Source organism: Trichechus manatus, unplaced genomic scaffold (assembly GCF_000243295.1).
Source record: "Trichechus manatus latirostris isolate Lorelei unplaced genomic scaffold, TriManLat1.0 scaffold00069, whole genome shotgun sequence".
NCBI classification, from domain to species: Eukaryota; Metazoa; Chordata; class Mammalia; order Sirenia; family Trichechidae; genus Trichechus; species Trichechus manatus.
In genome coordinates, this window is record NW_004444005.1 from 4,357,824 (window position 1) to 4,370,694 (window position 12,871).

Below are 12,871 nucleotides of genomic sequence, written 5' to 3' on the forward strand. Positions count from 1 at the left end.
AATCTTTACGGAAGCAGACTGCCACATCTTTCTCCCGCAGAGTGGCTGATGGGTTAGAACCTCCGACCCTTCAGTTTGCACCACCAGGGCTCCCTTTGGACAGCGCAGACCGAGAAATATTCAGTCGCCATCAGGCAGGGTGGTAAGGGATGTGAGCCTGTGACGGAGGTCAATGAGAGGCTGTGGGAACATCAAGATGTTGTGCTCTGCACTCCAGCGCAGGTAGGTGGCTCTACCTGGCAGAGTGCAGGGCTCAGGCTGCGGGGCAGTGCAGTGGGCAGCCTGTGAACAGGGAAACGGGGTGTGGTGGGGAAACGGGGTGTGGAAGGGCCACGCCTCAGCGCTACAACCCAGGCCCAGACGTAGCCTAGGTTACTTCTCTGCATTTAGCCACATGACCACACCTGGCCGCAAGGGAGTCTGGGAAATGTAGTCTAGCATCCCAGAATACGGGGAGAAGGGTTTCCAGACTATGGGAATGAAAGAGGCCTTCACCAAGGGGGTGATGAGGTCGGATACTGGGCTGGGTCCTAGCATGGAGATGGCGGAGTGACCCTCCAGGACCCAGCTGCCCCAACAGAGACACAGCTCTGGCCTACATGAGCACCTGGTGCCGTCTGGTGGGAATTCACTGTGGTTCTTTGACTTCGTCACCAGGGAGCTGTTCACGCACTACATCTGGAAGCTGGAGGCTCATGTCCTGCTCCTCACATGAGTCGGGGCAGCCGGCCCTTTGATGCTCAGGTTGGTGGTGCAGGGTGTCCGGGAGGGTTATCTGCTCAAGCTCCAGTTCTCGCAGTAGCGAAACCCCACCGCTGCCCCGTGTGACCCTTCCCCGAAAGCCCCCCAACTCCCAGCAGCAGGTCTGGGCAAGACGGCACGGGCAGCAGGGATGGGCAAGAATGACATCACAGCTTTCAGCAGGTGTTTGTCGGGCAGACGCCCAGGCGAGGCTCTAATGGGAACATGGAAGGCAGACTGGCAGACATTACTATGTAGCCTTGCCCTGTGGAGCCCCCAGCTGCCCGGGGACCCCCTACATCACCACCCCCAGCCTGGTCCTCCCCCTACACCTCGGAATCCTCTATTATGGCTTATCCTCATGCTCCTGCCTACAGCCCTGGACTTGGAGTTCACGAGGCAGGACCTGTGGCTTTCTGGGGCACCTGTGTCTCTGGAACGCAGCACAGGGTCGGCATGTGTTTACAGCAAACGGGGTTAAAAGGCGTGGACTCGAGCACCGCTCAGATCCGGCTCCACCACTCAGTGGCTGTGACCGTGGGCAAGTCACGGAGCTCCGCCTGGCCCACAGCAAGTGCCGTGACTGTGGGCCAATATTAAAAGGGACCTGGCTGTGCCAGGGCCCAATCTCTTCTCGGGGGGCCTGGGCACCCAGGGCAGGATGACTCCTCAGATGAACCCTGACTTCTCCTTCTCAAGAGCACTCCAGGGTTTACCAGCGTGAGAGAGGACAACACAGAACCCCTGCTTTTCATAATCAGCGTGCTTGAGTCAGTCCTGAAAGAGGTGAGCCACCAACCCCCTCAGCTGCCCGTCCAGCCTCTGAGCTTCACCTTCCCCACCCCTCCCTGCACTGGAATCCTGCTCTGGCCCAGGTCTGACCCGGGCCTGGCAGAGGACCACGTGACCCCAGGAGCATTCAGGCCTCACACCCTCTACATTCCAAGTTCCCAGAGGGCTGGGTCACTTTAGGTCAGAGCACAGGTTGTGGAGACTTCATTGGCACAATCTCCTCGTTTCACTGTTTTCCGGCATCTCCCTGGACCAAGCCCAACCTGGCCAGAGGCAGCTTCACAATCTTACAAGTCCCCAAACACAGCAGTCACTGCGCACCACCTCCCGCTAACTTTACCTCAGCAAGTGCCTTGGCTACAGGTGGGTGTGGGTCTCCAAGTTGGAGGTTTGTGCTGACTTTGATTCTTGCCTGGGACCCTGGGAGCACTTGGCAGATCACAGCTGGGACGGGGCACAGCCTTCCTATCGCCAAGGCTGGGTGGGGCGAGTGTGAAAATGGGTTCATCCTCAGAGTTCCCGCCTGGGTGGCCTGAATCAGAGCTCACATTACAGCTGTGGGCCCTCACCTGTCAGGGCCAGGCAGGTTCCAAGTTCTCCAGCCCCCACCCCGCCGAGCTCCACAGCCAGCGTGGCCCAAACCCCGGTGTGCTGTGTCCCGTTTGAACACTCTCCTCCCCATCAGGCCAGGATTGGCTGGCCCAGGGTGGGGCTGTGAGCAGTGCGTGGGGAAAATGCGCAGTCCCTGCCCCACAGCTCACCTCAGGGACACTTTTGAACCACTGGGGAGGTAGCAGGCCCAGGAGGCCCCCAGCACACACGCAGGCATATGAGGTGTAACCCGAGTTCACAAACCCTCCTCAGGGCCGAGGGGCTCTGCTGGCGGTGGGTGGCAGCGTGCCTCCCAGGGCCCAGTTCACCTTGTACATGCCTTCCTTCTCCAGCAGTACCAGTTTGTGGGAGCCCCTGGCAACCACCATGTCCACATGAACGAACCCCAAGTGGCAAAGATCACCAGCACCTTTCTCCAGAGCAAGGTGGGGGCCCCAGGCCAGCTGTGGCCCTGGGCCAGGGGCTGCAGGGACCTTGTGCAGGCCAGACCTGCCTCCCCCGCCTGCCTCCTAACAGCCAGCAGCTGAGCCGGTGCAGGGGCCAGGCCTCGCGAGTCTCAAAAGTGCAGCTCGCGCTGTGGAGAATCCTAGGGTGCACCGGGGGGTCTGAAAGTCTGGCTTTAATATCTGTGAATTCAACAGGGAAGACAGCGTCCAGATTTGGCGGTTCTACTTTGTGGTTAATTGAGGTGAGCTGGCATGGGCTGGAGGACAAAGGGGCTGGGACAGGCCCCCGTGGCTCTTGCCGCCTGTCACCGCTGCCCGATGGATGAGGAATAAGTGACCTGGTGTTCACACTGCTCCTGCGGCTGCCTCACAGCCAGCAAGGCTTTCCCGCCTAGGGGGGCAGGGGAACAACAGAGCTGGAACTAGGTCCCCTGCACCTAAGCTGCTGGCGGAAACACTGTGAGGCTGGGGGCCACTTCCAGGGCAGGGGGGTCCTGAGGGCCAAGTCCTCACACTGGGCAGGCCTGGTCACACCAGGACCAAGTCTGACGCTGTTCTTCCCTCCTGCTTGTGTGGGCTCAGAGATGGGCTTCAGAGATGCCACTCGCCAAGGTAGCCCCTCCCGATGGAGACACGCCCTCCAGGCCCGGCCCTGTGCCTCAGTCACTGTGCCCTCGAAGGGGACCCCCAGGGCCCGGCTGGCTCAGAAGGGTCGGAATTTGCGCTGGGCCCGCATCAGTTCAATCCTCTGCTTGTCCTCCTCAAACTTCTTGCGTAGCTGTGCCAGATCTGGGGGTGAGGAGAGAGGGGCCAGGGTCAGACAGCACGGCCCCAGGTGAGGTTCGCTCTGCTGCCCGCCTAGAGGGGGTTCTTGCACGTGGGCCTCCCCCGATTCCCACTGGGGAGCCTTTCTCCTCCCTGCTCTGCTTTAGGGAAGTGGTCTGGGTACTGCGGGAAAACTCGACTGAGGGTGGAATCGGATGGAAAATTCACCAGTAGCAGAGAAAGCAAAAAGGGCCCCGAGGAAGGGACAAGCCAGGACCAGCTGGCCGGGGCAGTGATCTCAGCAGCATCCCCCGCAACAGCTTGGTGCTTGGTGCTCACCTACAGGAACACTATCTATGCAGGGCGACCCGCCGCACACGCCCACCCCACCACACACATACTCCCTCACATATGCAGCAGCGACACACATACACAGGCCGCCCCACCGTGCACACATACTCCCTCACACATGCACCGACACACACACACGCGTGCGTGCACGGCTGGGCAGTGGCCCTCTCTGCCCCCACAGTGAGCAGCTGAGCCCCACCCTCTGCTCTGCAGTCGGGCTTTTGCTGGAGGTGCAGATTCCAACATGACCTTCTCAGGGGCCTGGAGTGGCCTCTGCAGGCTCCAACTAATCCAGGGTCCCCAACCCACTAGGCAGATGCAGCTGCCAAGCAGGACCCAGACCCAGAGCCCCCTGGGAGGTCTGTGCCCAAGGACGCCCTCCCAGGCCTCCCCTGGTGCTGCCCTCTGGAGCCCGGCGCTCTGGGTGGGCCATCCTCTGCACAGGACCCGCTCTACAGCAGCGTGCCCCAGGCCAGGGCTGCACACTGAGGGCTGTGGGGCATGAGGGCAGGGCCCTGGGGTGTCCCTTACGCTCCATCTTGGTCTCGCGGTGCTGCCAGGCATAGAAGTTGAGCAGCTCCTTGTGGGCGCGCTTCCGCTTCTCCCTCTCCAGCACTCGCAGGCTGGCCAACTCCGTCCGGGGCAGCGCCGACCGCCGGCCACGGCGAGTCACCTTCACCCAGCCCTCCTCGTCAGGGACGCCTTCCTCCTCCTTAGCCTTAGCTTCCTCCTGAGAGGCATGCAAGCCCTGTTGGCAGGCAGGCCTGGGGGGCGAGTCCCGGGGGCGCCCCATCCTGCTGAGGAGCCTGCCTGCCAACAGGGCTCACGACCCCTCCAGGCACCCTTCTCCTGCAGTGAGAACCCACCCCGGGCCATACAGTACCTGCTGCCCCTCCTGTGTTGCTGGCTAAGTGGTGGGGGGCGGGGGGCTAAGTAATGGGAAGGAGAAAAGAATGGGGGCAGCACAGACCCACCAACACTGCCTCCACTGTTGTCCCCTAGTGACGACTCACAGAACAGAAGTCACTCAGCCAGGTGGCCCAGGACTCCACAGGGAAGAAGGCAGCCTGGGCTCTAGGAGCTGACCAAGGACTGGCGGCCGCCCCCACCCTCGAAGGCGCACCTCAGCCCGTGGCGGCACCATCCCCCCCACCATAGGTGGCCGCCCCGACCTCAGCTATCTTCTTGTCATACGCCTCCATGAACGTGTCCACTTCGGCCCTCAGGGCCTCGGGGTCCAGCACTGAGTCTGCATACTCGCTGATCCACTCTAAGGGCAAGGGAGGATGGGCTTCCTCAGGCCCAGGCTCAAGGCCCCACCCCGGGACCTGCCAGGGAGTCGGGATCCCCTACAAGGGGCTGCAGGGATTGAGCTGGTGCTTAGGTGGAAAGGAAGAGTCTAGTGTCCGGAAGCTGGGCGTCACCTATGTCCACCCCCAGTGTCTGATACACTCGAGCCAACAGCTCAGGGTAATGTCTCCCCGACGTGTCCCAGACACACCCGGCAGGCGTCCCACCCACTGCTCTCCAGGGAGTGGACGTGGGTCATGGCATTCTCAGAGGCTACCTCTCATCAGTCACCCCACCACCCCAGGCCCAGGAAGGAGGCACTAGCCCGCCGGCCGTACTGACTGTGAACACCAGTTTTCACAGGGTGACTCTCTGTCGAGACCAGCAAAGGGCCCCTCAGGGCCAAGGCAGCCGACACTCCACTGGGCTTCTGGAACACCACGTAGGCAACCTGGAACCCCTGGGGAGAGAACACGGGCAGTGTAGGGAGCCTCCTGTTCCTCCCCAGCCCCCCTGCTGGCACAGGCCCCCCAGCCGCCCCCACCCTACGCTGTGCTGGGGCAGGGGGTGGTGCCGGGCTGTTGCTGAACCGGGAAACTAAGGAGAAGGTGAGGGACAGCCCCGCTCCCAGACACTCAGCTTCTGCTAGACATGTTGCCTGTTCCCACCTCCTCCCCAGTGAGTGGGCGAGACACACAGAGGCTCTTTCTCAGTTTTGGGAGGGACTCGATGAAAAAGGGTGCCCACCCCAGCCCAGGCAGGCAGGAAGACTAGGCTTCATGGAGCCAGGGGCCCAGAGTGGACAGACGGGGCACATGCCAGTTTGCACTGCTGATGCCAGGAGAAGGCGGGCTCAAGGGACCCAGGGAACCGTGGAAAGGACAAGGCTCCTAGAGACCGAGCTGCTGGACCTGAGGAAGAACCTACATTGGGGAGCCCTTCAGAGAGACGAGCAGAGACGGCCTCTGAGCTTTCACACAGGACAATGGAAAAAGCCAGAGAGGAAGTTAAAGGATGTGGCAAATCGAGGACAGAAGCGGAGGCTTGTTTAACCTGACAGGCCTCCTAGCTCACACACCACGAGGGGGCCTAAGATGCAGGGAGTGCTCTGCAAACCCCACGGCCCCTGACAAGGCCCTCGCCTCATGCTGGGGAGGTGGCCCTCTCCCCACCCACACCTCACTCGAGCAGAGCTCAGGCACCTGGAGGCTTACCGGAACGGGCTTGGGATGAAAAAACTTCGACACTGGCTCCTTTGGGCTCTCGGTGAGGTCCGGCTTCTCCTGTAACTCCACAGACTGGACAGAGCCGCAGGGAGACAGGAGGCGGGACAGGCACCCCTGCCCCCAGAGAAGAGGTGTGAGCATCTGCAGGGCCCTACCAGGAGCCCGCAGCTGCCCAACCAGGGGCATGCTGGGGGAGCCACTCTTTCCTTTCACCTGTTCCCTCATGTACAACACAGAAGCCAAAATTCCCACCCTCCCAAAGCTCCCAAGACAAAACCTTGCGAATGTTCATGTTGAAAACTGGGTACAAGGCCACACCTCCCGTGGCCAGGTGACTCAGGAAGGAGGAGAAGAAGGCGTGCGGGTCTGATTCAGGTAGAACCTCTTTGACGTTAAGACAGGCCCCTGCTCGGATCACACAGCCATCATGCGTTTGGCTGGTTCCAGAAGTGGACTTTGCATTTTGAAAGACCCTTTTGCTGAAAGATTAGTTTTTACCAATTTCTCTGGGAGAATGATCCCTCGAGTAGGACTCAGGTTTAAATGCTTAGAAAAAATTATTACAAAACTAGGTGGAGACATTTTCGTGTTACTTGATTATCATGATGTTATGAGACAACCAACTGGGTTTTACCTGAATCAGCCACTTAAAAATGAGTTAAATTGCTACCGTTACTGAACACGGTGGTCAACGATTCTATGGAAGAATCCTCATCAAAAGAGGGAAAACACAGCAGAATTTCAGTTCTCACGGAAGCCAGACTTTCTGGAGCCACGGAGGCTGGATGAGGCCATGACACTACTGCCCTGAGATCATCTCTAAACCTTAAACTAAAAATATCCCCTGAAGTCTTCTAAAAAACCAAACAATAGTTGAGCATAACTAGTAAAGAATGTCTGCCTTGAGCACTGTGCTCTTTTAAGATCTATCTATATGGGATCAAACTGACAACCGCAACTCGAAAGATTAGATCGGAGACTTAGGAGGCAGTGAGTTTATGTTAATGGGGGAGGAACAACTCAGAAAAGGAGGGTGAGGATTTTACAACTTGAGAAATGCAACGTCACTGAGTTGTACACGCAGAAATTGTTGCGTTGGTGTAAGTTCTGCCATGCACATTCTCAACAACAACAAAAATAAATTTTTTTTTTAAAAAAAGAGTTAAATCAATGTTGTTAGCATCAGGACATTGTCATTCTTGGTGGGGGGAGTACGAGGGATTTCTGGGGTGCAAGTGATATTCTGGGTGCTGACTGCATGGGTCCGGTCAGCGTGTGAGATGCAGCGAGCTGTACCCACCAACTGCGCACTTCTCCTCACGGGCACCACCTGCCAATAAGGGTGAACGATGACGCCCCTCGTCTTAGTGCATATCTTGCTCACTTTAGTGGAATCTTTTAGAAATTAATATTTCTTTTGGAAAATAAATGATCTAAAATCCAGTAATTTCCTTAGCTTCTTTTTCTTCTGTAAACTTACTAATATGAATTTAATAGTTTTGTGAAAAAAATCAATAGACATGTCCGTATAGTAGAGTTAGAGGTATTTTCTTCCACTGCCTTTTTTTTTTAAAAAAAACCATGGACAGGTATTACTTTTATAATCAGGAAAAAAAAAATACATGTAATTCAAACATGTTTTTTTCAAAAAATTCTGAGTAACACATAAAAAGCTCTAGCTCCTTAGAATTTCGTTTCTGAAGATTTAGATTCTCTTTAAAATGCCAATTTTCTGTCACAACAGATAGAGGTGACCCTCTGGATACCCTCCCCTGGGGCTCCTATTAATGCTCAGCTCTGCCTGGAGCCCCTGAGCCCACAGGCCCCTTCCCAGATGCTGGCTCACCTCCGTGCAGTATGGGGGTACATTGAGGACAAAAAGGGTCCGCTTCTGAGGCCAGGCAGAATTGGTGCCTTCTCGAACTCTGTGTTCTCTCACATAGAGGTAATGACATGCCTGCTGCTTTTCAGAGAACTTGATTGGAATGGCTGGAAGGGAAATAGGGCCAGGACAGAAGGTACGAGTCAGATTCAGGCTACACCATGGCCCACAAGGTGCTCTAAGTTGAGGCCAGCTGGGCAGTCACACAATTTCCCTTCTCCATGTCCCTTTTAGTCCCATCCAGCTGTCCGTACATCCATTCTTCATTAAGCCCTCCCCCTTGGCTGTGCAGGGTGCTGAGGCGATGAGAGTGAGTGGGGGAAGAACATATAAACAGGCAGTTATTATAGGTGAGGGGCTTCAACCTTCCTTCCAGTGGCTCCCTGCTGCTCTTGGAATAAACCATGGCTGGAAGCCCGGCATGACGCAGCCCCTGCCCACCTCTGTGCCTCTCCTAGCACCACCCTCCCCTCACATTTGGCACTCTGACCTTCTTTCTGCTCCTCCAATAAGTCAGGGCCTCACACATGCTATTCCCTCTACCTGGAACACCAATCCTCTTCCCTCTACCCATTCTTCAAGTTTTAGCTCAAACATCACTCCTCAGGAAGGCCTTACCTGTCACTCCCACCCCTCACCAGGTTAGATCCACCTGCTTTCACAGCCTCCCTCACGGTCTGTAAGTCTGTATTTGTGTGATTATTTGCCTAATCATTGGCATTCCCACAAAATTTTAATCCTCATCAAGTTAGGGGCTGTTTTCCTCACCACCATCTTCAGAGTACAGTGGGGATACTGCTGCAGCCCCTGTCCTCAGGAAGCTTACAGTGGATGGGCAAGAATGACAATGAATAAGTAAGCATATAACGAGTGTATAAGTTATGAAAAAAACGTACAAGGTGAAGTAGTCCAGGGTGATGAAGTGGCAGAAGCCTTCTTTAGCTAGGACACCAGGGTGGGTCTCTTTGAGGAAGAGACATGAAAGCCGAGATCAGAAGACAGGAAAGGGCAGAGCTGTCTGAGGAAGAAAGCGCCGCACGTGCAAGTACCCCGAGGCTAGAAACGTCGTGGTCAGAGGAACAGAAAGGAGGCCACTGAGGCTGAAGCTTTGTAAGGGCGAGGAGCAATGGACGATGAGGTCGGAGACATGAGACCTGTGGGGCCATGGACCTCAACAGTAAGAAGTCTGGATTTTATTTTAGGTGCTAACTTGTGCCACGGGAGGGAGATGTGTGAGTGTGGGGGTTATGGGTGGGCGTGTGAGCCATGATCTAACTTTGACCTAATCAAAAACATTCTGGTATCTGGAGAACAGAGGCAGGGGCAAGACTAGAAGCAGGGAAACCAGTTAAGAGTGTGCGTAACAGCCCAGGTGAGAGTTGATGGCTACTGGACTAGGGGCTGCAGACGGGATGAGAAGCGGAGGAGCTCAGGGGAGTGGGGGCGTGTGGACAGAGATGGGCCCACCCCGAAAGAACTTTGACTGAGTCGTGCTCGCCCTTGGGAGGAAAGGTGGGTGGGCAGAGGTGGGCTCACCCAGGGGAAGCGTGGACAAGATGGGCACGCCCAGGGCGAATGTAGACAGAAATGGGCTCGCCCCGGGGGGAGTGAAGACAGGCGAGAGAAGGGAGCCGCCGGGGGCAGCTGGGCTGTCGCCCAACCGCGCGGTCGCCCCTGGAGACTCCGGCTTCCCCCGCCCGCCGACCCCCGAGCCACGTCCCGGAGAAGCCGCCGGCCCCGGTCTGCGTCCCGGGCCCCTACCTGAGTAGCCGGGAGGGCTCGGGAGACTCTCAGCGTCTCGCTCCGCACGCTTTCTCTTGCGCGCCACCATCTTGCCAGCCGGAAGCCGCGGAGGCCGCTGGGAGCTGTAGTTGAGCGCTGGGAGTGGAAGCGTTTCCTTGACTACGGCGCCGCATGGGGCGCCGCCTTCTCGGTTCCGGACTTCTCTCTCCGGCCTCCGCCACCTCAAAGCCACACCCTTCATTTGCTCAAAATAAAATAGGGGAATGAAAGTCGGAGTAAATGTCGGCGTTGGCGGGGGTTGTTCACAGATGCAACTCTGAGCTTTTCATGCAGTCACCCATTCATTCATCATTCCTCAAAGATCAGTGAGTGCTCCAGGCACTAAGCGTTAAGGATACAGCCATGAAACATAATTCAGCCTTCCTGGAGTTTATATTCTAACGAGGAGACAGAGAGGATAAACACATAAAGAAATAAAATATAAAGCGTATGAAGTATAGTGTAAGCGCCGAAGAGAAAAATGAAGGGGGATGGAGTGTGGAGGAGAGGTGACACAATTTTAAATAGAGTGAAGATTTCATTGAGGTGACATTTGAACAAATACTTGAAGCAGGTGAGGGAGCAAGGCATTCAGGTGTCAAGGAGGAGTGTCCTAGGGTGGGGGGGGGGGAGCTTGGCAGAACCCATAGGATTTGGTGGATCACGGGGGTGACCTTAGCTGTTACTGAGTGTGATGCGGACCACTGTGGGATTTCCAGCAGAGGAGTGACGTGTACACAGTGTCCCTTTGGCTGCTGTATTGTGATTAGACCGTGGAAGGGCAAGGGCAGCAGCAGGGCACTCGTTTTGGACACCACTGCAATTATCCTAAGGAAAGATGTGTCTTGGCTCCAGGGAAGTGGTTGTGGTGTGGTGAGAGGTAGAATTCTGGGTATGTTTGAAGAATTCCAATAGGATTTGATTGGGTATGTGGTGAGAGAGAAATCTAGGACTACTGCTAGGCTTTTGGTCTGAGCAACTAGGATGGTGTTACTGTTTACTGATAAGACTGTAAGAGAGAAGGGACCTTGAAGCAGGGAAGGGCAGGCAGATCAAGAGCTCAGTGTGGACCATGTTTAGATGGAGGACAAAGGACTCCACTTATCTGGCCTCCAAAGGCATACAGGAGCCATGATGGCATTTTAGGTTTGCAGGTATCAGTGTCAGCTCAGATCCTATATACAACAGCCCTAGAAATAAGTTATCTTTGGGGGAAAGTCTGGGGGAATTCTATGTAAATATTTGCTATGGCATTACAGCGTTCTCAAATTCACTGATTCCTTTCTATTCTTTTACCTTGGTTATTGTATTTTTAAATTCTAAAATTTGTTTGGTTCTTCTTTGTATCTTCTAGTTCTTGGCTGAAACTTTTTTTCATTTTTCAAGCATGTTCATTAAGTGCTTGTTGAAAACATTTTATAATGGCTGCTTTAAAATCCTTGTCACATAATTTTAACATCATTTGTCTTCTCAATTTTGATGTCTGTTGACTGCCTTTTCTCATTAGAGATTTCCTGCTTCTTGGTATGAGTGACTTTTGATTGAAACCTGGACACTTTGGGTATTATGAGATTCTAGATCTTGGGGACAGAGAGATACCACTTTGGTACCAAGTGGAAATCCAAGTTCCCCACCTGACCTCTGCCGACACTCAGGGTGTGAGGGGCTTCTCGTTACTGCTAGGTGGGAGTTCTTTCTTCACACTATGCCTCTGCTGATAGAACACCATGGCTTTGAGAGGCTGGAGTGTCTCATTTCTTCTCCCCATGTGGTCTCCACTGACACCAGCTCTAAGTTCCAGCTTCCTACTTGGCCTTCTCTGACACTTCCCCACTGAGGGCTTTGGGGCACACCAACACAGCCTAGCAAGGATGGAAGTCTAGGCTCCTGACTCAGCCTTTGCTGGCGAGGGTGGTGTCACATTTTTTCCCTGTGGAGCTCAGCTGGAGTTTATCTTGCTGGGCTGCCTTTCCTGCTCCCTTGGCTGGAAAGAGCAGGCTTTTCTTGGGCTTCGTCTGTACCCACTGGCGTTTCTGGGTTGCCCACTCCTCCAGCACCATTTGGGCTATGAGGCAAAAAGAAAACTCAGGGAAGTTGGTGACATTCATTCCTTGGATTCTGAGGTCCCTTGCCAGTACGGCTTCTAATCTTTCCACCTCTCAAGAGTCTTAACGTGTTTTATGTAAAAAAACCCATTGCTGTTGATACTGACTCACAGCGACCCTGTAAGGCAGCGTAGAACCGCCCCTTAGGGTTTCCAAGGAGCAGCTGGTGGATTAAAACTGCCAACCTTTTGGTTAGCAGCTGAGCTCTTAACCACTGCGCCACAAGGGCTCCAGGGTTTTTAGCTGTACTTAGTGGGAGGCATAGGGATAAGTACCTCTATGCCACCTTTCTGGAAGTGTTGTTCACTGTTGATATAATAAAACTAACCACAAACAACTAATTTCTCCTTCTAATGCACAGCAAAAAAGGGGAAGACCCTCAATGAGATAGACTGACACAGTAGCTGCTACAATGCGCAAGCCTAACGATTGTGAGGATGGCACAGGACCAGACAGTGTTTCGATCTGTTGTACACAGGGCTGCTGTGTCAGAACTGACTCTACAGCACCTAACAGCAGCAGCTAAGCATAGCTGATCTCAGAGATAAATTTCACCCATGACTGTAACTTCTTCAAACCCAGGCAAAAGGCCATTAGGCAACCTCTCTTGTTCCCTGTGAACAGACTTCACTATATTGGAGCTGACCACGTTTAACACCCAGGAGACACTTCAGGCCCAAAAGCTGCTGTGCCAGGTGCTTCCACAGACATGAAGGTTCACACTCCCAATTGCAGAAGACTAAACTTCAGTGAATTCCTGTGAGGAGCTGGTCCAAGGTCACAGCTGGTGAGCAGTAAAGCAAAGAGGCAAATTCCTGTCTTCTGGTGCCAAGTCCCAATAGGCCACTTAGAATTTTTTAAGAAATGACAGCTCAAAGG

The 12,871-nt window shown here is 54.8% G+C and overlaps 1 protein-coding gene across 1 annotated transcript; it reads right to left on the reverse strand.

Moving 5' to 3' along the window:
• Positions 1–2,749: 2,749 nt before the first annotated feature.
• On the reverse strand, positions 2,750–9,955 carry RRP7A (ribosomal RNA processing 7 homolog A). Its single transcript, XM_004379983.2, has 7 exons — positions 9,867–9,955; positions 8,070–8,212; positions 6,212–6,337; positions 5,340–5,457; positions 4,880–4,977; positions 4,239–4,437; positions 2,750–3,380 (listed from the first exon to the last, which is right to left on the reverse strand). The coding sequence occupies exons 1-7, from the start codon at positions 9,934–9,936 to the stop codon at positions 3,295–3,297; spliced, it is 840 nt and encodes a 279-aa protein (XP_004380040.1). The 5' UTR covers positions 9,937–9,955; the 3' UTR covers positions 2,750–3,294.
• Positions 9,956–12,871: the final 2,916 nt, after the last annotated feature.

What these genes read in the sequence shown, in the direction of transcription:
- RRP7A (XM_004379983.2), bottom strand. Translation starts at nt 9,936, where the DNA reads ATGGTGGCGCGCAAGAGAAAGCGTGCGGAGCGAGACGCTGAGAGTCTC. An exon ending in GAGCCCTCCCGGCTACTCAG is followed by an intron (nt 8,213 to 9,866) that starts GTAGGGGCCCGG and finishes TTTCCCTTCCAG; the next exon opens with CCATTCCAATCAAGTTCTCT. An exon ending in TGTGAAAACTGGTGTTCACA is followed by an intron (nt 4,978 to 5,339) that starts GTCAGTACGGCC and finishes CCTTGCCCTTAG; the next exon opens with AGTGGATCAGCGAGTATGCA.